Genomic DNA, 24930 nt, shown 5'->3' on the forward strand with positions numbered 1-24930 from the left:
TGAGGGTGATTATCTAGGTATAGTGAGTAAGCAAAAGTGATGAGTAGGTAACGCGCGTAGGTGGCTAAGAAACTACTCGTTATTAATGCTTACCCACTATACCACTGTGTATCGTGGCCGGGGGGTGTTACACAAAGTAATACGAAAGATACAACCTGATATTCAGTACCTATAGCTACCTATTTGCCTGTATAATACGTAATTTTCTGATTTTTATAGTGTTGTCGGCGCGGTCATTCCAGTACATCGGCAGTGGCTCGAAAGGGTCTGTCTCATTCATCACTGTACTAGCTTATATAGCCTAAGAAGATATATTCCAAAAAAAAAAGAAAAGAAAAGAAAACGCCCAAACAAAACATACAACACCGGGTATTCGCTGGTCGTCACCGACCCAACTACTAATCCGGCCCTCACTGGCTTATCTATGGGAGAGCGGACGGGATCCCGAGCTTTCCAGTGGGTATGGTCGTATGTACCAGTGCTGGAGTGTAGAGGCTCTTATATAGCCTCCCTGAAAAGATATCTTCCAAAAAAGAATTAAAATAAAATGAAATAAAAAGGATAAGAAAAAACATGGCCCAAAAAAGAACATACAACACCGGGTATTCGCTGGTCGTCACCGACCCAACTACTAATCCGGCCCTCACTGACTTATCTATGGGAGAGCGGACGGGATCCCGAGCTTTCCAGTGGGTATGGTCGTATGTGACAGACAAGGACGACAGAACGGTAGTTGTGGCTGTGGGAGTTTGGTGTGGGGGCGGGAGGCCGACGATGTGGCTGGCGGTGCCCGAGTGACGACGTTGCGAGTCTAGACGTAGCCGTAGAGACTGGGATTGCCTAAGAGAGGCATCTGGAAATAAGTAATTACGAGAGAGAGAGAGAGGGAAGCTAGAAAACGACGATAATTCCGATAAATCCTAACCGCTACTTGATTTCCACGAGTCGCGATAATACCTAGAGAGAATGAAGGGAGATGTCTATCGTGCTCCTGCCCGATCGGTATTGGATGGAGGAAACAAAGGAGCTTATACACTACGCATCTTCCCGACCTTGACTCTGGAGAATACATCGTAGTTCTTCCAAGCCACCTCTACGTTTAAATAATTACTGAGCATCTCCATTCTGACGCTCACTCGCAGTTCACGGCTGACTTCTCATACCACGGAGAGTCTACCTAGAGGTACTCAGTATGAAACTGTACCCCGTACTGTATCGGTACTCCATAACCCACACGGACCACCACGCCAACGCCAACGTCACACTACCCCACACATTGGCCCTGCCGTATCAAGCCAAACATCCGATGCGGAAGGAGGACAGTGTGAGACACAGTGTTACATAACGGTACAGACAATCTCAGCCGACTCTCTTCCCAACTCGTGGTGCTTCCGTCTCTCTTCATCTCACCTCCCTCTCAATTACACGAAGAACGCCTCTCCTGGTCAAATAACCGGCTCTCATATCTCTCCCGTACAAACAAATATCAGACATACTGGCTTAGAAGCTGTATACGTTTTCTCGTTCCCCCGAATGGACCGTCTTATGTACTTACTCCTGGTCATCCCAGCAACTAAACATTCGACGTGATGATTCGACTGCGATGACAGTTCCCCGCGAAATATTCCGTGCGGTCCAGGAGACGACGTTGGGATGAACAAGTCCTACTACTATACGCACATACCTATATGACCGGATGGTATAGAGTCCCATCCCGGCCGTCGTCTAATCTGATCCCCCCGGCCGTGCCCTGACCCCGTCCGTCCCTTGGTTTCAGCACTGAAACACCATCGCAGGCTCGGCGTCGCCCTTTTCTGGTACGGCGTCAGGGAGTTCGCAAAACCTCTACCAGCCTACCTCGTCGCCCAATCGCGAACCGTACCGACCCTTAGTGTGACGGGGTTGATTGAGACTCGGCTCGTTTGAGACTTTATTATGCCTTTGCACCATGGCCTCGTCCACCTTCTCGTCGGCATCCTTCCAGTCCGCTCTCTGCGCCGTCGTCCTTCTCCTCGCTTTTCCACGATCAATGAACACATTCGTTTCTAGTTCATCATTTCTCTTCTTTTGACCTTATTTTCTTTTGATTTCTTTTTGGCCATCATCGGCCGTGTCATTCATTTTGACGGCTCCAGCTGAACGTCACGCCCATCTAGCATGAATCTAGCATGAGGCTTTTGCTTTCCATCATGATCTGTTCTCTTTGTCCTTAATTCCCTCCTTTCCAACACCCTCCACCGCCCATCGACTGGGCTTTCGATTCTTTCTGCGATATAACGGCTGGACCTGTTTTATTCTTACTTTCTTTCTTCTGCCTCGCGGCCCTGTTGCCATGTCGTCGTCTGCTGCTTCCGCGCAGACCGAGGTCTCGGCGACTGCTTTTGTTTTGTGAGTCTCCCTATCACCCTCTTGTCGCCCGCCTGTACACACCCGCCCCATCCTCGCGTCGCGTCTGCGCGATCCCTCGCTCGTGTCGTGTCGTTGCGTCTAACCTCGCTCTTGGACATCCAGCGGCATCACCTTCACACTTGCCGCGGTGCCTCTCTTTCCCCTATTCCGCCGCCATGGTATCCGAGTCTTTCGGGACGGCCTGAGGCTGGCCCTCACCATATTCTTTTGCAGCGCCGCCCTTTGGGCCCTTGTCGGATTCGCCACCATTCTCCTCGACCCTACCTCTCGGATTGGCTGCCAGGTCATCATCGTTTTCGCCTCGGCCTTTGACCAACTCGCCCGTTTGGCCCTACTACAGTACTTCGTTTGGGCCATCAACCAGAACCAGGACCGCAAATCTGCCGCCGACACCCTTATCCCGCAGGCCCTCCTTGCGCTTCGCTTTCTTGTTGGTGCTGTCCATGTCGGCTTTCAGCGGCCCCAGCTGGGCCTGGTCTGCCAGACTCATCCCGAATGGATGGCCGTTGGCATCACAGTTGCTGCTACCGACGCAGTCCTCGCCGCCGTTCTCCTCCTCCGAGCTTTTCTCACCGGTCACGCCAATGATGTTCGCAGCGGTGGACCTGGTGCCCGGCGAAGTAAAGCTATCTTCCGCGTCATGGCCGGTTTTGCGCTGTGGACTGGGGTGAGCGCCGCCCACTCCACCACTGTTGAGGAGATTATCCACTGACATGAGCCCATAGGCTAGCGTACCCATGTTCCTAGGCATAGAGACGACGGGCCTAGCCCTGCGAACGGCTCTACCTGCAGGCGCTCTGTCCATCCTTCTAGGTTTGTGTGACCTGGCACCGCATCATCACCAGTCACCGGCCATCCGGGAGAGTCGTGCTAACGCCTTACGCCAGTGCTCGTTTCCCTATCCGTGGACCACCTAGCTCTTTCTAGATCCGATATATCGACGCTCGCTCAAGATGAATCTCCCGGCGGCATGTCAACCCGCCGCCGAGATCTTTCGTCGTCTGATTCCAACTTCCCGCCAAGCCGTTTCGAAGAACTCAAAGATGGAAACACCGCCTCCGCCACTGCCGATCCCGAAGGTCGACCGGACATTGGAAGGGGATTCAGTGCAAGTGAGATGTTTGGCAAAGCTGCAGGCGTTACAACCACTGTTGTAGGAGCGGGAACGAGAGCAATTCCCGACCAACAGCAGACGAAGCCCAAGAGGAACATCTTCGGTCGAAAAGTCTCCGCTGCGAGCGAAAATTCGGGCCAGATTGTCATATCTAATCCTGTCATACAGCAGTCGTCGAGCGAAGACAGCCCCTTTCGCAGAATCCCAACGGTTGATCTTGCCACTGCTGCCAAGAACGAGAGGGACCGGAGGGACATGGCCACTCTGCAAAACCCCGACAGTCTCGTTGCCCAGCGCCCCGCCCCCCAACCTCCTGCCATCACCCCTGAGGAGATCATGCGGCGGAATCACAGCATTAAGCGGAAGCAGATCGCTCCGCAGCCTTCAGAAGGTTCCCTGTTGTCTACAACTGCGATAACAGCCACCTCGACCCAGCTCTCCCCCGGTGTGGAGCAGATTCGCAGACGATCTCCCCGCCAGTCGCCAAAGGACTTCTTCCCCCTGGAAGAACAGGAGATGCCATCAACAGCTCTTCAACATCCGCGCGTGCCTCCTCCCCTGCCCGCACAGGAGTCTCGTATTGGGGCACAGCCATCCGACTATGCTAAGATGGCGCCAGTATCTGCTAAACGACAAACCATTGCAAGCCAGAAAGCTGTGACGAGTACAGCCCCAGAATCATCCGCTGCTTATCCCGCTACTCCGACCCGGAGGCGCCATTCTCAGACCGCTGCTACAGGGTCGTCCCCACCACGGCCGCCGAGCCGGGCTGAGTCTTCGATCAGGCCAGACTTACCTGCTACATGGCCCAGACAACCGTCCGTTCGCGCTACCATCCGGCCCTCGAGGACACAGCCGTCGCCAGCTCAAAATGTTTTGCCAAACACGTCGTCCTCTCAGCGGTCCCAAACGAGACGACCGGCCGTTGGGTTGCCCTCGAACCCAAGGGCCCAGAGCATGAAGAGCTTTATGGACACGGATGCGGCGGCTCACCCAACGGTATTATTCCTCAACAAGATCCAGTATGATGACCCTCGTGCTGTGCAGAATATCATTGCCGAGGCAACGGCAACGGAACAAAAGACCGCTCCATCTACGACAGCAGGTCTGTCAGGACAGGCTCCAAAACAGCGGGAGTCAATTATCCACCGGCCCAGGCCCATCCCGCGACAATCCGAAAAAGATCGTCAACTGTTCCCATCCGAGCAGTCCCCCGGCAGACACCGTAGATCACGCTCCGGTGGTTCCCTCATCGGCAGGAGGTCCATATTGCGATCCGACCCGGGTAGCCCGACAAGCCTGCCGCCCCTGCCGCCCCTGCCGAAAACCGCAGGTGTCCCTGGCCGACCGCTCCCCAACGACACACGAAGCATGACATTCGATGAGAAGATGGACTTCTTCTTCCCTCCCTCCCCCAGAAGTGCTATGCGTAGCTCTGTGGCCAGAGACTCGATTCCAGACGTGCCTCCCCTTCCTTCGGCTTACCTGCCGGACAAAAATACAAATCTCGAGTCATCCGCAGTTCATAGTCCGGACGGCTCTATCGAGACGTCGGTCCGTGCCTTGAACATCTTGGAGACTGAGAAACCCGTTCCGCGCCTAGCCGAAGAAGAAGGTCGCCATGTATCCGCCTTCAGCGGCGATACACATGCGACAACCGAGAGGAATGGGACAAGTGAGCCTGGCAACGATTACAGGTTCGCGGGGCCTATGGCGCCTAGCGGCAGCAACAGATCATCCAAATGGTCCGATGGTTCCAAGCGAAGGTCGTCCCAGGTGATTCCGGACCAGCAAGGACCAATGTCCGTGTTTAGCGACGTCCATACACGCGATGATGAGGGGACTACGCATTGGGGATCTATCTATTCACCGGTTGCTGCCGTCAACATCAAAGAGGCGCGATGCATTCCCAAACAAATGTACATACAGCAGAATTCCGACATGGACCGCGAGGCCCGGAACCCCTCGGCCTTGAACTCGGCCGATGGTAAAGAAGTCATGACAACCATGCTCGATACTGCTGCCCAGAGTCATAGCAATACTGTACCTACCCCGCCGCAGTCAGGCGAACAGAAGATCGAGAACGGTCCCGGTTCTGCCGGCTCTCATCCAACCGGCTGGCATCACCGCCTGGGAGACGAATGCGCCACCTTCTCGGCCAGGAAGGACAGAGTCGTTTCGCGAAGGATGCCACCACCAACGCCACTCTTGCTCAACGTGACGAGCAGCAATGCCTACGTGATACGGGCCGCAGAACCCTCCCCTCTGGACTCGCCGCAAGAGGCTTATGAGGCAATCCAACGACAGCTGAAGGACCTCGAAGAGGCCAGCCGGGCGTCGGTTGCAAGCGACGGCCAGAAGATTCGCTTGCTGGAAAGCCTCGAGAGGGAGATGGGTCAGCAAGAGAGCCAATGGCAGGAAATGCAAACCGGCCTGGGCCGGAATTCCATCTCGACCGCCGAGACGACAAGCCGAGGTCCCTCGAGGCCCATCTCGTCTGCAAATGCCTGGGCGTCTCCTTCCCCTTCGTCTCGTATGCAGTCATTGGCGGCGCTCGGCGTCTCCATGCGCCCGGATAACCTGCACTCAGCTAGCCGGCACCACAGCCTTGTCCTGGCGCAGCTGCAGAATCATGCCGAACATCTACATCCCCTCTCTGCCTCCAACCGCCACCTCAAGCCCTTCATGGTTTCCAGGGCCCAGCTATCTAGTCCTACACCGCCAGACACGGACGAGTCGGACAGCGAGGACCATGACCGGGTAGAGGCGATCCTGCGCCGAAGAGATGCGCCAGTGGCCAAACTCTGGGTTCCAAAAGCGAGCCATGCCCCAGCTACTAGGGGAAACTCGTTATGGAGCCCAGAAGAAAAGAGGCCGGTCGAACCTGTTGCTCCGGCAGAGCTTCCCAATCAGTCTCTTCGGCCCGCCACTCGCAAGATTCTCGAGCCTCTGGCCATCTCCAGCTCCCAGCTGTGGACGCCCAAGCGTGCAGTTTCGATCAAGCCACATGCTGTTACCATTGGTCTCTGGAGAGGAGCCCCGATCCCGCCGCCCTCCCGGACTCCGACGCAGAAGGCTAAAGTTGGTCCGGTTACCCAACGCCCGTCCCGCCGCAGCAAACGGATTACGCACTTGCCTGACATCCCCGAGAGTCCCGAACCGCTGCCCAACAAGCGAGATACCCTGGGGATCTTCCGGTTCCCATGGGGCGAGGTCTCTGACAACGCTACTATCCAGATGCAGCCGGCAAGCATCATGCTGATGCCGATGCCGGGCACCATGTCCAGCGGTGGCGGACGGATGTTGATGACGGCTGCTCCCAGCGTCGGCCATGAGTCGTCATACTTTGAAGACGAGTACGACGAGGGAGAAGATGATGATGCCATTTCTGAGATTAATGAAAACAGTGACGACGATGACTTTGACGAGACGACACTCTGGGAGATTGCCAGCCTTTTGAAATCGAATCAAGTCCCATCCAAGGATAGCCTGTTTCCCCCCATTGGTCATACTCTTCCCTTTTCCCCGGGAGATTCTGACTATGGCTCATCTGAATACAACGAGGACGAGACAGACAACGAGCAGGATGATGGTGTGGATTTCAACCAATATTCCAACACCTTCGGCTTCGATGTGGATGCTTTCCCTCGGCCCCCTCGCCCATCGGCCCTCTGGGAAGGCAACGCGCAACAGCGTTTCGCTCCTCTCAGCTTTGGCCTGCCCCAGCCCGACGAGGATACCTGGAAAGGGTATGTTGTCTCATCGGTGGATGCGCCAGTGCGTCACCAGTATCAGGAAGCGGAGCCGTCAATCATTCACAGCCGCTCTCTGTGGACCTTGCCAGTGAGCCGACAGTCCGAGGCCGTGACATCCAATGCGCTTCTATGGAGTGCACCGCAGCCAGCTTCAGTTCATACAGCTATTGCAAAGACAAAGAAAGACTTGCTCTGGAGTGCTCCACCGTCTATGACGACCGATGAGTCTGAGGGTCTTTTCAGCCCTAATCACAAGAGGGTTAGCTACCGATCGACTACCGCTGAACCCGCGGCTCGGGATATGATCAGCAAACGCCGCGCTCTGGACGAGCCCCTAGCTCGGCTGCCTCCGTTCTCCGGTCTCTGGGACAAGCCGCAGCCGGTTTGTGGCCGTCCTCTTTGGATTGCGGGCGTGTCTTCATCGGCAGCGGAAGTGCCACCACGAATGCACCTAGGTCTTTGGGTCGCCCGTGTCCAAGACCTGACCCAAGAACCTCAAGGCCTCTTCAACCCTATCCAGAAGCGCGCGGACTACCGGACGACATCTTCCGAGCCCATCGGTCGAGGTGTTGTTCGGAAGAAGACTCGAGCAATGGACGAGCCAACCCAGGAGCTACCACTGTCGTCACGCCTTTGGACCAAGTCGACTGAGCTTACTAGCGGACTTGCTACCCATACGCCGCATCTCTGGGCCCCGCCTGTTGCCACCGTTCCATCCGCATCGAGTGAGAAGGAGGTCTCAATTTCTTTGGTGACGCCTAAAGCCAGTTTCCTTTGGGTAGCCCCGGCCGTGAGAGATGTCCGGGAGCCGGAAGGGCTCTTTCAAGCCGGCTGTGGCCGTACTGTCTTTCGAACAACGACTGCCGAGCCTGCGGCCCTGTACATGCCCCGAAAGTTACGACCAATTGAGGAGCCTATCCAGGAATCGCCGGCTTCATCTGGCCTCTGGAGTCAGTCGCAGCGTGATGTCAAGTTTCGAGACGCCCCTCGAGGCCTGTGGAACCCACCTGAGGTTACAGCCTCCAAGGTGAATGAACCAGATAGCCGACAACTCATCTCAACATCAGCGTCGCTCTGGTCCATGCCCACACAAAGCCTGTCGGAGGATTACGATGGTCTCTTCCAGGCGGGTCGTAGAAGAACCGCTTCCCGGACCACGTCTGCCGAACCGGCTGCTTTGGGCATGACCCGTAGGCCCCGTGTCTATGAGGATTCTCTTCCCGAGCTGACATCTACTGCACTCTGGACCCCGGGGGCCATGACCTCATACGAGTATGACTGGATCAGCATTTCCTCGGTTGGCCCGCAGAGCCCGTCTTATGCCTCCTCATCTGGCCAAAGCTCGCCCATTTCCGAAACGGCTTCCATGAAGACCACGTCTACCAGGGCCTCTTCCATTGTCCCTCCTCGACAGGATGTGTACTTGAGTACCAACAGCATGAAAACGACGCGTCCTCCTCCCCTCCGGCGCCAGTATCGACCTCTCCTCGCTTACCGTGCCGACTGGGATGCCGCACTGAAGGAGGCCATCGCGGCTGGGGCCAAGGCCAACACAGTCACTGCTCATCCCTTCAGCACCCTTCCCACTCGTGGACTCTGGACAAAGCCCGTGTCTGCGACACCAGCCTTGCCCAGTCTGCTATGGACCAGCCGCCAATCATCCGAGTCCTCCCCACCTTCCACGAGCCCGGTGGGAGGCGAAGCTGAGGATGTGGAGACTCACCGCCTGCGGCGCAAGCGCGTGAATGCCAGGATTCACAGCAACAGCAAGGCCGAGATCAGCGCCACGGTGGTGGATGTCTCGGGCCAACGACTGTGGAACCGGTGGGACAGCGAGGAGCGCAGGAAGGACGCTGTGCGCGGGAACGACGCGGACTGGTTGGACTCTCGGAAGCAGCTTGCGCGGTTTTCCAGGGTGGTTTTCCGATACTAAACGTCTCTCGTGGTGGACGAGGAAGGTCGGCAGCGATGGGACGAATTGTAGGGATTATATCGGGGGAATAACAATGCGTAATACTATGTACACACCATAGTTAATGGACTCGTTAAGGTCAGTCAGTCTTTGTCGAGTGCTATTCTTGTCTTCAATTCCTATTTTGTATAGCCAACCTGTCCCCAAAATAGAACGCATGGTCGCCAACCTTGATGAGTTGAGACATCCCGGCTTTCGTTCATCAAGTCTAAGCAAACAGGTCCCGTTGGCGCAATGGTAGCGCGTAGCTTTCCGGTTCTGGCCTATCTGGCTAAGGTTGCAGGTTCGAGTCCTGTGCGGGACGCGTTTCTTTTTTGTTTTGTTTGTACCTTTTTTGTTGTTCTCTTTCTTGTTCTTTCAATGTGTTTATCACATGCTTTTTTTTTACCCTTTTCTTTTCTATTTTGTTTTGTTTTTTTCTCACCGAAAAACGGGGACTTTACCTATTAAGGTAGTCAAGTTGGTTAGTGTTCTTTGCGCGACGACCTCCTTTGTTCATAGGCCTAACTCGACTATAGCTAGAGAATCCATATTACTATGTAAAAAAGCAAAGAGAAGCCTCTCGAAAATAACAACTCTTCTAGTCTTCAGTTACCGAAGCAGGACAGCGAACGCAGGAACGTAACATATCATACGTATGCACGATAGACGTCACAGCAAGAATTGATCGTATTCTTTTACTCTTTATTCCGAGACAGAAAAAAAACATCATCATAATACCATTGCCCAAACCTTGTCCGTTCCATGTATGTGAGAGAAGTCCCAGAAACCAGAGTCCATAAGGCCATCGATACTTGTCCAGTCATCAACTGTAAAGGACCATGCCACGTCCTCCTCTTCAGCCCTCCAAGTGTACTCTTTTTTAGTTGCGAGCCCATTCATCCCCGTCCTTGGTTCCACCTCTCTTCTCGTCGCTTCCTCGCCCTCTTGTTGTTCGCCGCGTCCAGACACCAGAATTGCCAAACTTTTTTGTTTCCCTCGCCCCTCTTCCCCTTCCCTTCCAAACCACCAGCCGTAGAAGTGATTAGCTGTTAAAGTATCGGCCCCGAGCGATACTGAGAAAGAAAGAGGTAATGCGCGAATGTATCGTTTTGTTTTTTCCGTCGTCCTATTGGAACCATCCGTACCATAGGTCGAACAGTCAGGAGAATCCCTCTATCACGGGGGAGCGGGGCCCGAGTGACGTCTGTGTCTTCGGTCCCCTTTGGCCTGTCGATGCGTACTGAGCCACATCGCAGGCCAGCAGATATCGTCCGCCATCTTATATGTGCATGTCGTAGGAATAGAAACATGAAGAAAAGAAAAGAAAAGAAAAAAAAAGACATGAGATCCTGACCGTCGCTATGCAGGGAGGGAAAAAGGAAACCCAGATGTTCGTACATGTACAGACAAAGATAAAGAAACTGGCCATGAGCTTAAGAGTGTGCGGCGGGGGTGCTGTACCATGCTGACTGGCCGTGTTGTGATCGGCCCTAGCTGACCGTCATCATCTGCATCCGCTGAGACAGTCCGCTGGATGGGGATGCCTCGTGTGCCGCGCGGCCGAGTGCCGAGTTGCTGCCTCGGCTGTGGGGATGACGCCGTGGCGGGCTGGAAGCAGGCCGCGATTCCGGTGTAAAGACGCGGGTGAACGCTGGGCTCTCTTTGCCCCGGTCCGATCGCCGAGGAGTTCGTGCCGGGCTCTGCGTAATCTGGTCGGCACGTCGGATCACCTCCGAGAGACTATCCCGTAGGTCGCTGGCTCGTTTTACCAGTGCCTTGAGGTTATTCGTTCCAAAGTGGACCTTGTCACCCGTCCCCGCGGAACGGTGGGACGAGTCCGAGGTGGACCGTTGCTGCATGGCGTCGAGCACCGACTTGACGATATCGGTCACGTCGTGTCCACCCATATTAATATTGTTTTCCGGCGTCTTGGGCCGCGAGGCAGTGCTCGTGTCGACGGTAGACATATGGCCGCCGCCACCGAAGATGTCGTCGTCCGGGGAAAAGACGGATCGTCTGCGCCCGGATGGCCGCTCACGAATCACCGTCGTCTTGGCCATGCGAAGATCCGGCGTCTCGAACGGATCTTCCAGTTTCTTCAGAAGGTCGGGATCGAGCTCATCATCCGCCGCCCGCTCGCTCAGCGTGGAGTGTTCGAAATCCACCTCGGACGAGTCGACGTCCATTCCCTCCAGTTCATCCTCGTCCGGAGAAGCGAGGGCGATGATGCCCTCTGCCTCCTTCCAGAGACCGCCATGGCTTCCATCCACAATGTCCAGGTCTCGGCCGTGCCGACAAAGTCGTTTGAGGTCGTTGACGAGTAGCGAGAGCTCCCTAATTTGACCGGAATGCTGCTTCAGACTCGGTTGGGAAGCCTGGATCGACGCAGGGACGACCATGGCAAAGTTTTCCTCGCAACCCATGCCTTCACCCGAATCCGCACTGCCAAACTCAAAATCGTCGTCCCAGTCTTCGCTAGCTCCCTTGCTGCCCAGGCCCCACGTTCCGTACGGTTTTTGAAGCGCTCCCTTCGCCGCGTCTGGCGGATCGTACAGAGTCGGAACGCTTTGGCTTCGAACGTGGGCGGCGAAAGGTCCTCTCCGATTCGATGGGCGGCCACCTCGTATTATGTCCATTTCCTGCTTCCCGTGGACTGTCCTGGGGCGGGGAAAATGGCCTTCGGTATCAGCTTTATCGGTGACAGGCTCGGTCCAGTCAAATACATTGCTCCGCGGTCGTTCAGCCCGCAGACCGCGAGGTACACTGGTCGCCTCTTCTCGGGGTTCGGCAGTGAGGGCGAGGGCCATGTGGGGACTGACCCCGCGAGAATTCATGGACCCCGGTGGCGAAAGATGATTGCCAAAGCCCATCTCATCTTCATCTTCCCCGCGAGCCCATTCGGTGTCAAAGTCGTCCTCAAAAGACAGTCGTGAGAGGTCCTTATTCGAGACAGACACGTCGAGTGAGGGGCGTTCAGGCCCAAAAAGACAAGGGACCGGGTCTGCTGCTTCCGTATCGGAAAGGAACATTCGTTCGTGGCGGCGGTCCCGCACGGGTGTGGGTATGCTCTTCTCATCTTCCTCCACGATTCTGTCATCTGCTTCCCAAGCCCGGTCGAGAATTTCCTGGATGGACAAGCGCTTGGTCCTGTTGTTGTTGAGGACTGCCGTGCCCGGGGGAGATTCGTCGAACATGGATTCGGCCGGGCTCTCCAGTGCTCGATTGCGGCCCGAGGTCATGGTTCGTATCGAGTCGAACATGGTCATGGTGTCACTCCTAAAGTCCGTGTCATCGTCATCGCCGGATTGAAAGCCTCTCACTTCCATGTCGGTGTCGGAGCTGTTCAGGGTGGAACTGCGGTCTTGTCTGGGCATTCTGAGAGATGACGCTGTTGCCGAGTAGAGGGAGCCTGCAGTGGCGGGCACGGGTCGGGTGGATGGGAACGCAGCCGGCGGAACCCCCTTTGATAGGTCGAAGTGGAAGCTCGAAGTATGGGGCAAAGGGGGCAGCGGGGACGAGGCATTGCGCCGACGCTTTATTGGGCGAATGGACGAGCCAGGACCGCCGTCGGTATGGTGCAGCTGAGTTTGCAGGTCGCCTGCATCACTTGCAGGACCACCTGCGGGGTCACCAAGGGACCTGCGAGCCACTCCCTGGGGCAGAGGCGCAGATACGTGTCGTGCATTGTATTCTCCCCTCGGATCCACCACACCGCGTTTTGGCCGGCGTAGACTGCCAGCCCTTGAAAAGGGGTTATTTGGCGAGGAGAATGTCATGGAGATGGAGCGCCTCAGAGCTTTCGTCGGGGTTTCTTCCGAGGTCGAGCTTTCCTTCTCCGATTCGCGTAGGTCCTGACCAAGTCCCGTCGCATCGTCCGACTCGGAAGCAGCCGCGACAGAACCGGAGGCTGCGGTGATCATTCCGGCCTTGACAAGATAGATGCCCGTCTTTTCTCCCACAAATGCGCGAATACGTTTGGAAAGGGGCGGCGATGCACGATCCAGAACACGCTCGGGCGTTGCCCTGAGACCTCTCGCATTCACCTTGATAATCCGACTGTGGAACAAAGATAACCAACGTGGTTCCCCCTGATGAGCCAGTGACGGGGCTTTGATGGGAGAAGGCAGAGGGACGTCTTCGTGTAGGATTTGCCGATCCAATGAGAATTTCGGGGGTACGGAGCCTTGGGTGAAATCCCAATCCAAATTTCCCTGCAGCAGAGTAGCAGATCGCTGATGGCTCGTTGCCGGGCGGCGGAGAGTAGGCAGATGCGACTTGGCTCGACGACGCCCTACAGGGCCGTTTGGTTGTGTGGAAGGGGTGCGTTTGACAAGCTTGTTGGGCGGCAGCGGGCCAGGAACAGAGCCGGTCGGGGACAGTATAGGTGCAGACGAGCCGTGCGAGAAGGTAATGGATTGGGAATCTGGGCCGATGCTGGAGAGAAAGCTACCATGTCGGGACAATGGTCGAATCGATAGGCGCCTTATCCACGAGCCGGTGGAGGAAATGGAGTCTCGCGGGTTTTCGGCAACGGGCTGTTCAGCAGGATCACCGTACCGAGATGACGGACGTCTTCTGAGGTTGACTTTGGGAGGCGTCAATTGGGAGCTCTTGAGATGTTGTTGGCCGGCCGGGTTCGCAGGTGGCTGGCCCGAGCTGCTAGTATCGGTGAAAGGGGATATGTTTCTGTATGGCGTCTCTTTGATACACGGGACGCGGCTGGTGGAGCTCGTGCCCGGGCGAGACGAAGCGGGAGCGCTGCTTAGTCGAGAACGACTGGAGGCACCTCCATACTCGGTATGAGGTCTCGTCCTGCTCGTTGTCGTCGGGGATGTTGGGTGTATATCACTGTCGGGGAGAGCGTATACCAGGCCGAGGGCAGCTGCGGCAACCGCTGTACCGGAACCAACGAGCTATAGGGAACGAAACGGTCAGTTGGTGCTCTTACGGCGTTTTGTTTTTTACATGCCACAGCTTGGACAAAAGAACCTAGGTTGTTGGAAGGTGGCTACCTCCTTCCACAAAGGAAGTAGGTGGGGAAGAAAGAATACGATAAAAGGGGAAGCCGAGGCAGCCACACCGGTCATAACAAAGGGATGTCAACTTACACTTGGAACGGTCTGCATGTTTTCCGAGCGGGTCGACTCACAGGGCGGAGTAGACCAGGGAAAGCATGCGGGCGAAGGTGTCGTCTATGGTTCCGAGGGACGGATTGAGCATCGTCAAGGCATGAGGGTCCAATTTGCTGTGACGCAGTCGAGGAATGCGACAAGACGGCGTGGCTTGCCGAGTCGTATGCCGATTAAGGAAGTGGGCGAGGAAAAGAAAATAGACAAGTGGATACGGCGGAAGATGGAGATGGAGGGTCTGTCGGAGTAGAAGTCGGAAGTCGAAGTCGAAGTCGAGGGAGAAGAGGTCTCGGGCGGAAAGGACGAGATGGGAAGAGAAATCGGAGGGGGAAAACGAGGTTGAGAAAGAAACAAAACTGGAAATCCCCTAATGCACTATGCCTTCCAAGCTTCAATGCTTCCAGATTTCCCCAGATGAAAAGAAAGAGAAGGAAAAAAACAAACCCCCGACAAGGAAAAGATGGGAACTGAAGGGAGGCAGACTATGCTGCAAGTGGGAGGTAAAGGGGAGATTCGTAGAAGAGAGGAAGAGAAGGACCGTGGACGGGAGGAGGGAAAAAAGATAACAGACGACGACTGAATGGGAAGAAAAGTGCAACCACGGCGACGGTGGATCGCAGTGGAGTGAGACGTGTTTTGGGAGGGGGGAAAGAAAGTGGAAGGGAGATGATCTTGAGGTCACTGTGGGTAAAGAACGAGCCCCCCCAAAGGGGCCCAAGCTTCCCCGTAAGCCGGAAGGACGGCAGGTGCTTGCCCACTATAGCCGGAGCTGCTTTAGGTCGTTCCGGGCCAGAAAACGCAACATGGGCGGGTGTCTACAGGCGCCGAAACGGCACGTTCAGGTGCCGTCCGAGACATCTGTACTCCCTAGTTGTACGTATTGTACCTGGTATCTACGTTGTATTGATCACTGTGCCTGGCATTTATGTACAGATATGAAGTTGACGCGGGGAAAAGGAGTGCCGATGCAGGCACGCATGTAACTGTACGGAGGAGTGCGTAGCATGGAAGCTGAGGTACATCGTATATGTAGGTACCAGACCCTTATGTACAGGCAGGTGTATGACAAGACAATGCTTACAGAAACCTGGATTGGACACCGGGAAAGACGTCAAACTTGCCAATTGATTTGACAAACCTGTTTCTTGGACATGGAAAGCTTGGAGGTTTGATCTCTCCAGGAAGATTCACTCTTAGATGCCCGGCGTATCGACGGTTTCGCTCCACGACGCGCGTATCCAATGCACCTCACGCATGGTTTGGATGTGAGACCAAGGAACATGAACATCATCATGTTGATAAACAGGAAACATTGAACTGCACTTGGACCTCCATCATTATCCACCAACGGATACTTAATCGTCATCTTAGCTTGCCGCTAATTACCAAGCCGGTAAACAACAACAGTAGTCAGCGCCGATGGGGTCGCCGAGGCGCCCATTCGTTTGTTGCATCCCACGCAGCCCATCAGCCAACCCAGGGTCAATTATCCAGCCAGTCATAGGGTTCTCTCGTTTCTCAAAACAACGCCGAGATGGGGCATCGATCTCCTAATATTAGCGCGGCTGGGCTGAGACCTATCATCTCTCGAAAGCCGCCAACGATCGCTACGCTAATAACAAAGGAACCACCACAGACCACCATACGTACATACGCTACATATTCGTAGACGCTTGGTCTTTGATCATTGTTTTTGTTTTTGGTTCAATGCAGCCTACACTATAATTACGTTGTTCCTATACACAAAGTATATTTGGATACATCTATATGCGCAGACAAAGCCGGCTACAGTCTCAGGCCTGGTGTGAATGTAAATTGTACGTACGTTGTATTCGTCAAGTCTATCAAGTACGTTGTACGTTGTACTTCGTAGACACAGCGAGCCGAGATGCAATTGGAAGTCGTTGCCCGTGTCTTGTCTCTCTTCCGACTCGGCCCTTTGTTCTTTCGTGCCTCGACTTGTTCCATTATTATACCACATATAGAGTAAGAGTACCTACTTATACAGTGATAATACTTACGAAGTATACCTCGTCATGTCGCAGCATTAGGTACGGATTATTAATGTACAAGTATCTCTGCACAGATGTACGTATTCACTGGCATGTTATGCGCGTCCGCTTGGGCCTGCCCGGTTATTAGATGTCTTTCGTGCATGCAGCCATCCATCAACCCCTTTCTTCGTCGTGGGTACGTCGTAATTACCTTTCAACCCCAGAGACCATTCCAGGTGTCGCGGCTCGTGGTTTTGAGAGCACCTGCCAAACCGCTTACCTGGTACTCCGCACTTTGAGGAAATAGCGTATGATAACTATCTATTGACGTCTTCAAGTATCTGATCGCGGATGCCTCTACTTCGATTGTCCTCCAATGCGCCCGAGTTTCAATATATCAAGATACGCAGCTTGGTTTGCGGGCTGATCCAATCTCCAACAAGTCGCCCTTTCTTGCTTGCACTACATCTCGCACCATATCTCAAATGCCGCTATGGATGGGCCTGGCTTGCAGTTTCGAGATGAATTCCTTCTCTCTCGCCATCAAGTTTGTTCTCCTGTATCACCTTGGCCGTCCCTCAGCTGCCGGGAATCAGCATGGCAAGGCATGGCTCCCCATACCTTAATCCTTGGGAAATCTCCACTCTCTCCCGACACGAAGGCTGGGCGCTTCTTAATATCCCACAATCACCTCCAGACCAGACCAGACCGATAGACCGACAGACTGCTTCATACAACGTCATGCCGTATTTGTCGTCCTGCCTGGCTAGTGCGCCTTGCTTATTGCTAGAGAAGTCTCGGTTCAATCCCCCCGTATCTCCCTCGTATGTATTAGCTTCGACACACATAACGGGCTTTGGGATGCTCTTTGCTGTGCCTTCGGACTTCATCTCTGTCAAACAAGGGTCCTCGGGCCGGTCGAAGTACAAAGTCCAGGAAAACATCCTCATCTCTGTGTCTCCTGTCGCTCTCCTGCCGATCTCGTGTCCTACGATTCTAGGTATACCGACTGCTTCCAAGATCTGTAACACTGAACAAAGTGCATTCTGTGTTCCGTCACGCAAGGCCCAGGGACCAATGTCATATCGCGGGCGGCTACTTCCCTCGTAGCTGCTTCATGTTCATCGAGCCATCATCGCCTGCGTAATGTATCTCGACTGCATACGATTAAGATAGTCATCATATTCGATCCCTGCTTCTGGATCCATCTCTTTCAAGGGTCCACGACGGATAGCGTCTGTCACGACTCGTCTGTCACGCTTGTTTTCACCTCCCTTGCGTAGTACGTAGGGACTATGCTCAATCGGTCGTCGCTATGGCCTTTCGTTCATCCTGTTCTCCATATTTCATGAGAGACTCCTCCCTTCACTCTCCCTCCCGTCGTCCATGTAGTACGGAGTACGTACAACGTACCTACAGACTTCTTATCGCCGGCGACTCCAACCTCCAGCAACATTTCGACTGGGCGACGTCGCGTGAGGGGGCGAAGAAGAGAATGACGAACGCTGGATACCATACTCCGATCTCCTCACTGGCCGTAAGCCCTAGCAGAAATACCTGATAGCTGGCTAACAGCTCTCGAGTCAGGAGAACAGAATTGCATAGTCGCTCTACCCACTGTATCGGAACGATAAGACTGCTTCTCCAGGTTTGGGACTGAGCCTCAAGTACGAGTCTCAAGTGCAGAGTAGGTAGTGTACATATTCGTAGGGCGAGAGCAGCAACCGGTCGTGGGGGTCAGGTTCGCTTGTGATATGACAGGCCAATCTTAGCCGTGTCAGACAAAATCTTGGCGTTAATGAATGTTACACGCAGGGCAGAGGCTCGCTCATTGGCGTTGTCCATACGGTACTGAGTAATACGTATGTACCTATTTCGAGACTGACGGGCAGTTGACAAGTGGTCGAGGGCTCAAGACCACGAAGCACGAAATATTGCAGGCATTATAATATGACGACGTGTTGCAAACACTGCTTTTTTCTTCCTTCTTTTTTTTCCTTTCTTGCCCAGAGGACGAGGACGAGGCGCCTTCCCCACTGCTAGTAGCACTATTCCATACATACGGTAACTGGGCACATCTCGATCGCCAAGCGTATGGGAATTTCATGCTTGGAACTTTCTCCTAATTTTGCCTTCCATGGTCTTCTGGAAGCATACAATGTAAATGTAGTTCGCTGGCAGCAATTTTAAGGATGGTTGGCACGGGGTCCCTCATCTCGGGTTGCAGCATCAATGCAGCGATTAATCTTAATGAGAGGGGATCAGGACCTTTTGGTTTTCGCCCTGCATGTCCTTATATAACTACTTCGGAGGACGTGCCATTGACGCACAGAAAGAGAAGGGGAAATCTTGCCTGGTCGCGTGTCTCCTTTATTTTAGGGACAGAAGGATGGAGTCGGAGTCCCAAACCACGAGCGAATGGTGCACTATCGGGACGCGTTCGCTAATCTGGAACTCGACCGCGGGTTAGCCCCGGACATTGCTATCACGCCTACCAATGTGGTACTCGCAGCTGGCTATGCCCAGAGTACGTTGCATTACCATGCCGGAATTGCACAAGGAAGTGTGCACGCTCGGGTACAGAGCATTTCGCTGGTCATCACTGCATCGCGTTGATGGAGCCGGCCCTCGATTTGCCGCTCTTGGCTATGAGTAGGTAATTATAGAGAGGAATTGTCAGCCTAGATATCCCCTCGTCACTCCTCCCTGACGAGATTCCCAGAGTTCATATTGACATCTCTTGTTAGGCGAAACGTCATAACAGCAGTCATGAGTTTGTCGAACGTGCACGGCACGTTCATCTCATGCTGTTGACACGCTGTGACTAGATGACCCACTTGTTGTTGATGGGAGATCGCAGGGCAGGATTTATGGACGTCAACTTTCGGAGCATAGGACGATATCCCATCTTGACATGTTTTCGTTGCGTAGCTGGAGCGTTGAAGTCCGACTGAGATAGCTCTGTAGTCACGTGTACTTTCACATGATGCTCTACGTTGTATTTGTACGAAGTACTTCGTAGTCGTATGTGCGGGAGGTACCTATTGTATCCCGGAGATAATCCGGCCATCCAATAGTTAGACTCGTCACAACCTCACACTCTGGTCGGAATAGGAAGACGGACGGTGAAATTCAGTTCAGGGAATAAGCCAGTGCCTGTCTCATCGCCTTGCCAAAGTCGCTGCTACACTCCCCTTGTAACATTAGGGACAACCGTCAGTCACACCTACACAGCCAACCACTCATCAGCCGGACATAGCAAGTCTCCCAAAATGGAGGCGGAAATCAGAAGTGTCCTGCCCAACATCGACCCAGTACTCTCCGAGTACTCCGCAGGCTATCTGTCTCATGCTTCGACTTCATATTCCAATGAGGACGATCCGGCCAGGGCGTCGCCTCTAGAAGAGGCCGCGCACACCATCGCTGAGCTCCTCTTATCGGCCGCGGGGATTCCCGATGCGAAGCTCGAGAAACAGATCCATGACTTGGTAGATAAATGGGTCGAGAAGTACAATGCCGCCAACGGCCATGAGCGGAGAGGCCCTTCGGCGGTGAGACGGCTGGATCGGACCATCCAAGTCAGCGCACAGAGAAACATGTCCTCCACGCTGGCCGTGTCGACGGGAGGCGTGGACCTGGAGTCGGCCAACACCCGCAAGGTCGAGTCCAAGGTGGATCGTAAGAAGCTCGAAAAGGCAGAGAGGAGGATTGCTGTGAAACAACAGAAGAAAGTGTTCAAGACGGTTGAGTACGAGGCATCAAAGCTCATCAATCAGCCCGACTCGGCCCAGTCATACGAAGAGTTCTACATGGCTGTCAACCCTCTGCAGATGGGCGCGTCGGGAAACAAGACGAAGGACATCAAGCTGGACAACATCGACGTCTCGATTGGGGGGTTGCGCATTCTTACGGATACCAACTTGACGCTTGCCCATGGTCGTCGTTACGGCTTAGTCGGCCACAACGGTATCGGAAAATCCACGCTTCTACGTGCCCTGGCGAGGCGGGAGCTGCCAATTCCCCCATACATCACCATCTTGCACGTCGAACAGGAAGTAAGCAAGCCCCGTGGCTTCATGTGACTCATGTAACTCCGCTGACCATGCGAGCTAGATTACTGGCGACGATACCCCGGCTCTCCAGGCCGTTCTCGATGCCGATGTTTGGCGAAAGGTTCTCTTGAGGGAACAAACGGTAAGCCAGTCTCTTTGGGATTTCCTTTTTATTTAATTTCTTACCAGACTTACTAACCTTCTGGTAGGATATCACGGAGAAGCTGGCACAGATAGAGGAGCAGCGAGCTTCATTGGCCGACACATCGGCGGATGCCGTCAGCATCGACCAGGAACGCGAAGCTCTAGACCAAAGACTTGGAGACGTACAAGGCAAGCTTGCGGAAATGGAATCCGACAAGGCCGAACCGCGGGCGGCTAGCATCCTTGCTGGTCTTGGTTTCTCGCCCGAACGGCAGCAATTCGCCACAAAGACGTTCTCGGGTGGTTGGAGAATGCGGCTGGCGCTCGCACGAGCGCTCTTCTGCGAACCGGATCTGTTGCTACTCGACGAGCCTTCCAACATGTTGGACGTGCCGTCCATCACGTTCTTGTCCAATTACCTCCAAACGTACCCCAACACGGTCCTCGTGGTCAGTCACGACCGGGCATTCCTCAACGAGGTCGCCACGGATATCATACACCAGCACTCGCAACGCCTGGACTACTACCGGGGTGCCAACTTTGACAGCTTCTATGCCACCAGGGAGGAGCGGAAGAAGACGGCCAAGAGGGAATACGAGAACCAGATGGCGCAACGAGCGCACCTGCAATCCTTCATTGACAAGTTCCGATACAACGCCGCCAAGTCGTCCGAGGCGCAATCGCGTATCAAGAAGCTTGAGAAGATGCCCGTGCTGGAGCCGCCCGAGACCGAGTACAGCGTCAAGTTTACCTTTCCGGACGTTGAGAAGATGTCGCCGCCCATTATCCAGATGTCCGGGGTTACCTTTGGCTACTCGAAAGACAAGATCCTGCTGCGCAACGTCGACCTGGACGTCCAGCTCGATTCGCGGATCGGCATTGTGGGGCCGAACGGCGCTGGCAAGACCACCGTGTTGAGGCTGCTCATCGGACGGCTGACACCCTTGTCCGGCGTCATCACGCAAAACCCGCGCCTCCGGGTTGGCTTCTTCGCGCAGCACCACGTCGACGCGCTAGATCTCACCATGAGCGCCGTGACCTTCATGGCGAAGACGTATCCGGGTAAGACGGACGAAGAGTACCGCCGGCAGCTGGGTGCGTTCGGCATCACGGGCACGACGGGTCTGCAGAAGATGGCGCTCCTCTCCGGTGGTCAAAAGTCGCGTGTGGCCTTTGCCTGCCTGGCCTTGACGAATCCCCATGTCCTGGTCCTCGACGAACCGTCTAACCACTTGGATATTGAGGCCATGGATGCCTTGGCCGAGGCGCTGAAGGCGTTCCAGGGCGGTGTTCTGATGGTCTCTCACGACGTGACCATGCTGCAGACCGTGTGCACGTCGCTCTGGGTCTGTGACAACGGAACAGTGGAACAGTTCCCCGGGGATGTGCAGGCGTACAAGAAGAGAATCACTGCGCAGGCCGATAACGCGGGTGTGGTCAAGGCACATTGATGAGTTGGACGTTACATGTAGAGCAACCGCCTCTCTACGGAATCTAGGCATCCACATTTGAAGAACGGCAGACATGATGATGCCGTAGGATGTTGGCGTAGGGGACAAGTCAAATGCGTCTAGATTAACAGTACATGAGCAATTACAACAAACAAGTGCAACATGCCTGCTATCTCAACTTTCTCAACTAAACCTTGATCGTGAGGCTGATGACATATAATTCTTGCTATCCTTTCCTCATCTTCCTATGCCGGTCTTAATAAGAGATGATCTATGAGATGAGACTAACAGTAACAACGCTATTATTGATAAAGTTGACAACTACGAAGTACGAAGTACGTTGTAATACGTTGTACACACTTGAGAACATGAAGTACCTACCTAGGTACTCAGTAAACAGGCAGGTGCGGGGTCTTTTCAGGGGATGACCCAAGGCCTATCATCATCGTCGGTGCCTGTTGGCCTTGGGCCGTGCTATGCCTAATATGGGCAGTTACGTGCACAGACCACCAAAGTAAACAAGCGACTCCCCTGGACAGGGACCTGGCCTGGCGGTGAGCAAAATCGCCGTGCCCCAAATATTCATTTCAACCTCGAATCTCCCCTTTCCCCCTAACTAACCTTCTCTACCTACCACACCAAACATCCACCTCGCCAGCAACTCGCGTCCAAAAGAAAGCTTCCGCCCAGCTTTCATCAACCTCTACTCTGCCGTACACCCCCTCAACCTAGCTTTCCGAAGCTTCATCTTCATTCAAGATGCGTGAGATTGTAAGTCTTTTGGTTCTATACAACCAGGCATCGATCCACTGGTCCCTTGCCCCCCACACGAGCCCATACGCCTCGGCTTCTCCCAAACTGGGCCATTTCGACTTTGACCACGATGATTTCCATGGATGCATTTCACTGACTATTCTTTTCGTCAACAGGTTCACCTTCAGACCGGCCAGTGCGTAAGTTGAAACCACCCAGAATGTCCTAGGGGAAGACGCTGCGAGACTAACATTTGAAAAAGGGCAACCAAATCGGTGCTGCCTTTTGGTTCGTACCACCTCCGACATCGTGGCAACAACAACAACAACAACAACAAACACAGAACATGAAACTAACTGGTGTTCTCCAGGCAAATCATCTCTGGCGAGCATGGTCTCGACGCTAATGGCGTGTACGTATTTGCTTCAACTCCTGCGTGCCTCGTCTCCCGTCTTCAAATACTTGGATGTCGTTGAGATCAATCTAACCACCCTGTGCAGTTACGCCGGAAGCTCCGAGCTCCAGCTTGAGCGGATGAACGTCTACTTCAACGAGGTACTTGTGAATGACTCTTTATCGTCATGGGAACGTACTGACATGTGTCTGTGACAGGCCTCTGGTAACAAGTATGTCCCTCGCGCCGTCCTCGTCGACCTCGAGCCCGGTACCATGGATGCCGTCCGCGCTGGTCCCTTCGGTCAGCTCTTCCGCCCCGACAACTTCGTCTTCGGCCAGTCCGGTGCTGGCAACAACTGGGCCAAGGGTCACTACACTGAGGGTGCCGAGCTGGTCGACCAGGTGCTCGACGTGGTCCGTCGCGAGGCCGAGGGCTGCGACTGCCTCCAGGGTTTCCAGATCACCCACTCGCTCGGTGGTGGTACTGGTGCCGGTATGGGTACCCTGCTCATCTCCAAGATCCGCGAGGAGTTCCCCGACCGCATGATGGCCACCTTCTCGGTCGTCCCCTCGCCCAAGGTCTCCGACACCGTCGTCGAGCCCTACAACGCCACCCTGTCCGTCCACCAGCTGGTCGAGAACTCGGACGAGACCTTCTGTATTGACAACGAGGCCCTGTACGACATCTGCATCCGCACCCTCAAGCTGCCCAACCCTTCGTATGGCGACCTGAACCATCTCGTCTCGGCCGTCATGTCTGGTGTCTCGACCTCTCTCCGTTTCCCCGGCCAGCTGAACTCGGATCTCCGCAAGCTCGCCGTGAACATGGTTCCCTTCCCCCGTCTCCACTTCTTCATGGTCGGCTTCGCTCCCCTGACCAGCCGTGGCGCCCACTCGTTCCGTGCCGTCAGCGTTCCTGAGCTCACCCAGCAGATGTTCGACCCCAAGAACATGATGGCTGCCTCGGACTTCCGCAACGGCCGCTACCTGACCTGCTCTGCCATCTTGTGAGTGATCTTTCTGAACTTGGCATTGTTTGTTCCTAACTGACTCGTGTGTTTTTCCCTCGTTCTTTAGCCGTGGCAAGGTTGCGATGAAGGAGGTTGAGGACCAGATGCGCAACGTCCAGAACAAGAACTCGTCTTACTTTGTCGAATGGATTCCCAACAACGTCCAGACCGCTCTCTGCTCCATCCCTCCCCGGGGTCTCAAGATGTCTTCCACGTTCGTCGGCAACTCGACCGCCATCCAGGAGCTCTTCAAGCGTGTTGGTGAGCAGTTCACTGCCATGTTCCGGCGCAAGGCTTTCTTGCATTGGTACACTGGCGAGGGTATGGACGAGATGGAGTTCACTGAGGCTGAGTCCAACATGAACGATCTCGTCTCCGAGTACCAGCAGTACCAGGATGCTGGTATTGATGAGGAGGAGGAGGAGTACGAGGAGGATCTTCCCCATGAGGAGGAGATGTAAAAAAAGAGTAACCAACAGAACCAACTCAAGACCTCGACATGTGTTGTCGGCTGGCACGGGCATGTGTACAGCTAGATCATGGGGGGAACAAAATAAGCTATCTGGTACTGGCCTGCCACGCCTCATGGATGTGGAATTTTCACTTTGGGCCTGTGCCACCGTCGGAAAAAAGGGCACTTTTCTAGATATCCCGCTCTTCGTATTGTGGCCGGCGTCTCAATAAATTCACGAAACTACAGCTATTGCTAATATATAACAAGTCTGCATCCGTTATTTAATTTGTGCAATGTGTTCGAAATTATACTATA

The 24930-nt window shown here is 54.4% G+C and overlaps 4 protein-coding genes and 1 non-coding gene across 5 annotated transcripts, besides 5 other annotated features; 4 read left to right on the top strand and 1 right to left on the bottom strand.

Moving 5' to 3' along the window:
• Positions 1-213: 213 nt before the first annotated feature.
• Positions 214-267: a sequence feature (Protein overlapping with rRNA (ACRALDRAFT_210953, KAL2755892.1) was converted to a misc_feature.).
• Positions 268-366: 99 nt separating this feature from the next.
• Positions 367-481: a sequence feature (Protein overlapping with rRNA (ACRALDRAFT_210953, KAL2755892.1) was converted to a misc_feature.).
• A 92-nt stretch (positions 482-573) lies between these two features.
• Positions 574-609: a sequence feature (Protein overlapping with rRNA (ACRALDRAFT_210953, KAL2755892.1) was converted to a misc_feature.).
• Positions 610-651: 42 nt separating this feature from the next.
• Positions 652-739: a sequence feature (Protein overlapping with rRNA (ACRALDRAFT_210953, KAL2755892.1) was converted to a misc_feature.).
• A 92-nt stretch (positions 740-831) lies between these two features.
• Positions 832-853: a sequence feature (Protein overlapping with rRNA (ACRALDRAFT_210953, KAL2755892.1) was converted to a misc_feature.).
• Positions 854-1855: 1002 nt separating this feature from the next.
• Positions 1856-9506, top strand: ACRALDRAFT_1043046 (uncharacterized protein). Its single transcript, XM_071015293.1, has 4 exons — positions 1856-2388; positions 2512-3076; positions 3135-3222; positions 3297-9506. Exons 1-4 carry the CDS (start codon positions 2333-2335, stop codon positions 9209-9211), a joined length of 6624 nt encoding a protein of 2207 aa, XP_070874917.1. The 5' UTR covers positions 1856-2332; the 3' UTR covers positions 9212-9506.
• Positions 9471-9554, top strand: ACRALDRAFT_t144. Its single transcript has one exon. It is a non-coding gene; the product is annotated as a tRNA-Arg (tRNA).
• Positions 9555-10722: 1168 nt separating this feature from the next.
• ACRALDRAFT_2027551 (uncharacterized protein) lies at positions 10723-14358 on the bottom strand (the record flags this gene model as incomplete). Its single annotated transcript, XM_071020472.1, has 2 exons — positions 10723-14145; positions 14341-14358. The coding sequence occupies 2 exons, from the start codon at positions 14356-14358 to the stop codon at positions 10723-10725; spliced, it is 3441 nt and encodes a 1146-aa protein (XP_070874918.1).
• A 5103-nt stretch (positions 14359-19461) lies between these two features.
• On the top strand, positions 19462-22183 carry ACRALDRAFT_1043042 (uncharacterized protein). The gene is made up of 3 exons (XM_071015292.1): positions 19462-20410; positions 20469-20549; positions 20617-22183. The coding sequence occupies exons 1-3, from the start codon at positions 19628-19630 to the stop codon at positions 22000-22002; spliced, it is 2250 nt and encodes a 749-aa protein (XP_070874919.1). The 5' UTR covers positions 19462-19627; the 3' UTR covers positions 22003-22183.
• A 411-nt stretch (positions 22184-22594) lies between these two features.
• Positions 22595-24895, top strand: ACRALDRAFT_1043039 (beta-tubulin). Its single transcript, XM_071015291.1, has 7 exons — positions 22595-22773; positions 22932-22955; positions 23018-23043; positions 23126-23167; positions 23256-23310; positions 23368-24158; positions 24229-24895. The coding sequence occupies exons 1-7, from the start codon at positions 22762-22764 to the stop codon at positions 24620-24622; spliced, it is 1344 nt and encodes a 447-aa protein (XP_070874920.1). The 5' UTR covers positions 22595-22761; the 3' UTR covers positions 24623-24895.
• Positions 24896-24930: the final 35 nt, after the last annotated feature.

This window comes from Sodiomyces alcalophilus (assembly GCF_042370955.1).
Source record: "Sodiomyces alcalophilus JCM 7366 unplaced genomic scaffold ACRALscaffold_4, whole genome shotgun sequence".
Taxonomy (NCBI): Eukaryota; Fungi; Ascomycota; class Sordariomycetes; order Glomerellales; family Plectosphaerellaceae; genus Sodiomyces; species Sodiomyces alcalophilus.

Bases quoted from the DNA above. Each gene is read 5' to 3' on its own strand.
- ACRALDRAFT_1043046 (XM_071015293.1), top strand. From the start codon at position 2,333: ATGTCGTCGTCTGCTGCTTCCGCGCAGACCGAGGTCTCGGCGACTGCT. The intron at 3,077-3,134 runs GTGAGCGCCGCC...ATGAGCCCATAG, and splicing joins GTTTTGCGCTGTGGACTGGG to GCTAGCGTACCCATGTTCCT. The intron at 3,223-3,296 runs GTTTGTGTGACC...GCCTTACGCCAG, and splicing joins CGCTCTGTCCATCCTTCTAG to TGCTCGTTTCCCTATCCGTG.
- ACRALDRAFT_1043042 (XM_071015292.1), top strand. From the start codon at position 19,628: ATGGAGGCGGAAATCAGAAGTGTCCTGCCCAACATCGACCCAGTACTC. The intron at 20,411-20,468 runs GTAAGCAAGCCC...CATGCGAGCTAG, and splicing joins TCTTGCACGTCGAACAGGAA to ATTACTGGCGACGATACCCC. The intron at 20,550-20,616 runs GTAAGCCAGTCT...ACCTTCTGGTAG, and splicing joins TTCTCTTGAGGGAACAAACG to GATATCACGGAGAAGCTGGC.
- ACRALDRAFT_1043039 (XM_071015291.1), top strand. The intron at 22,956-23,017 runs GTAAGTTGAAAC...CATTTGAAAAAG, and splicing joins ACCTTCAGACCGGCCAGTGC to GGCAACCAAATCGGTGCTGC. The intron at 23,168-23,255 runs GTACGTATTTGC...CACCCTGTGCAG, and splicing joins GGTCTCGACGCTAATGGCGT to TTACGCCGGAAGCTCCGAGC.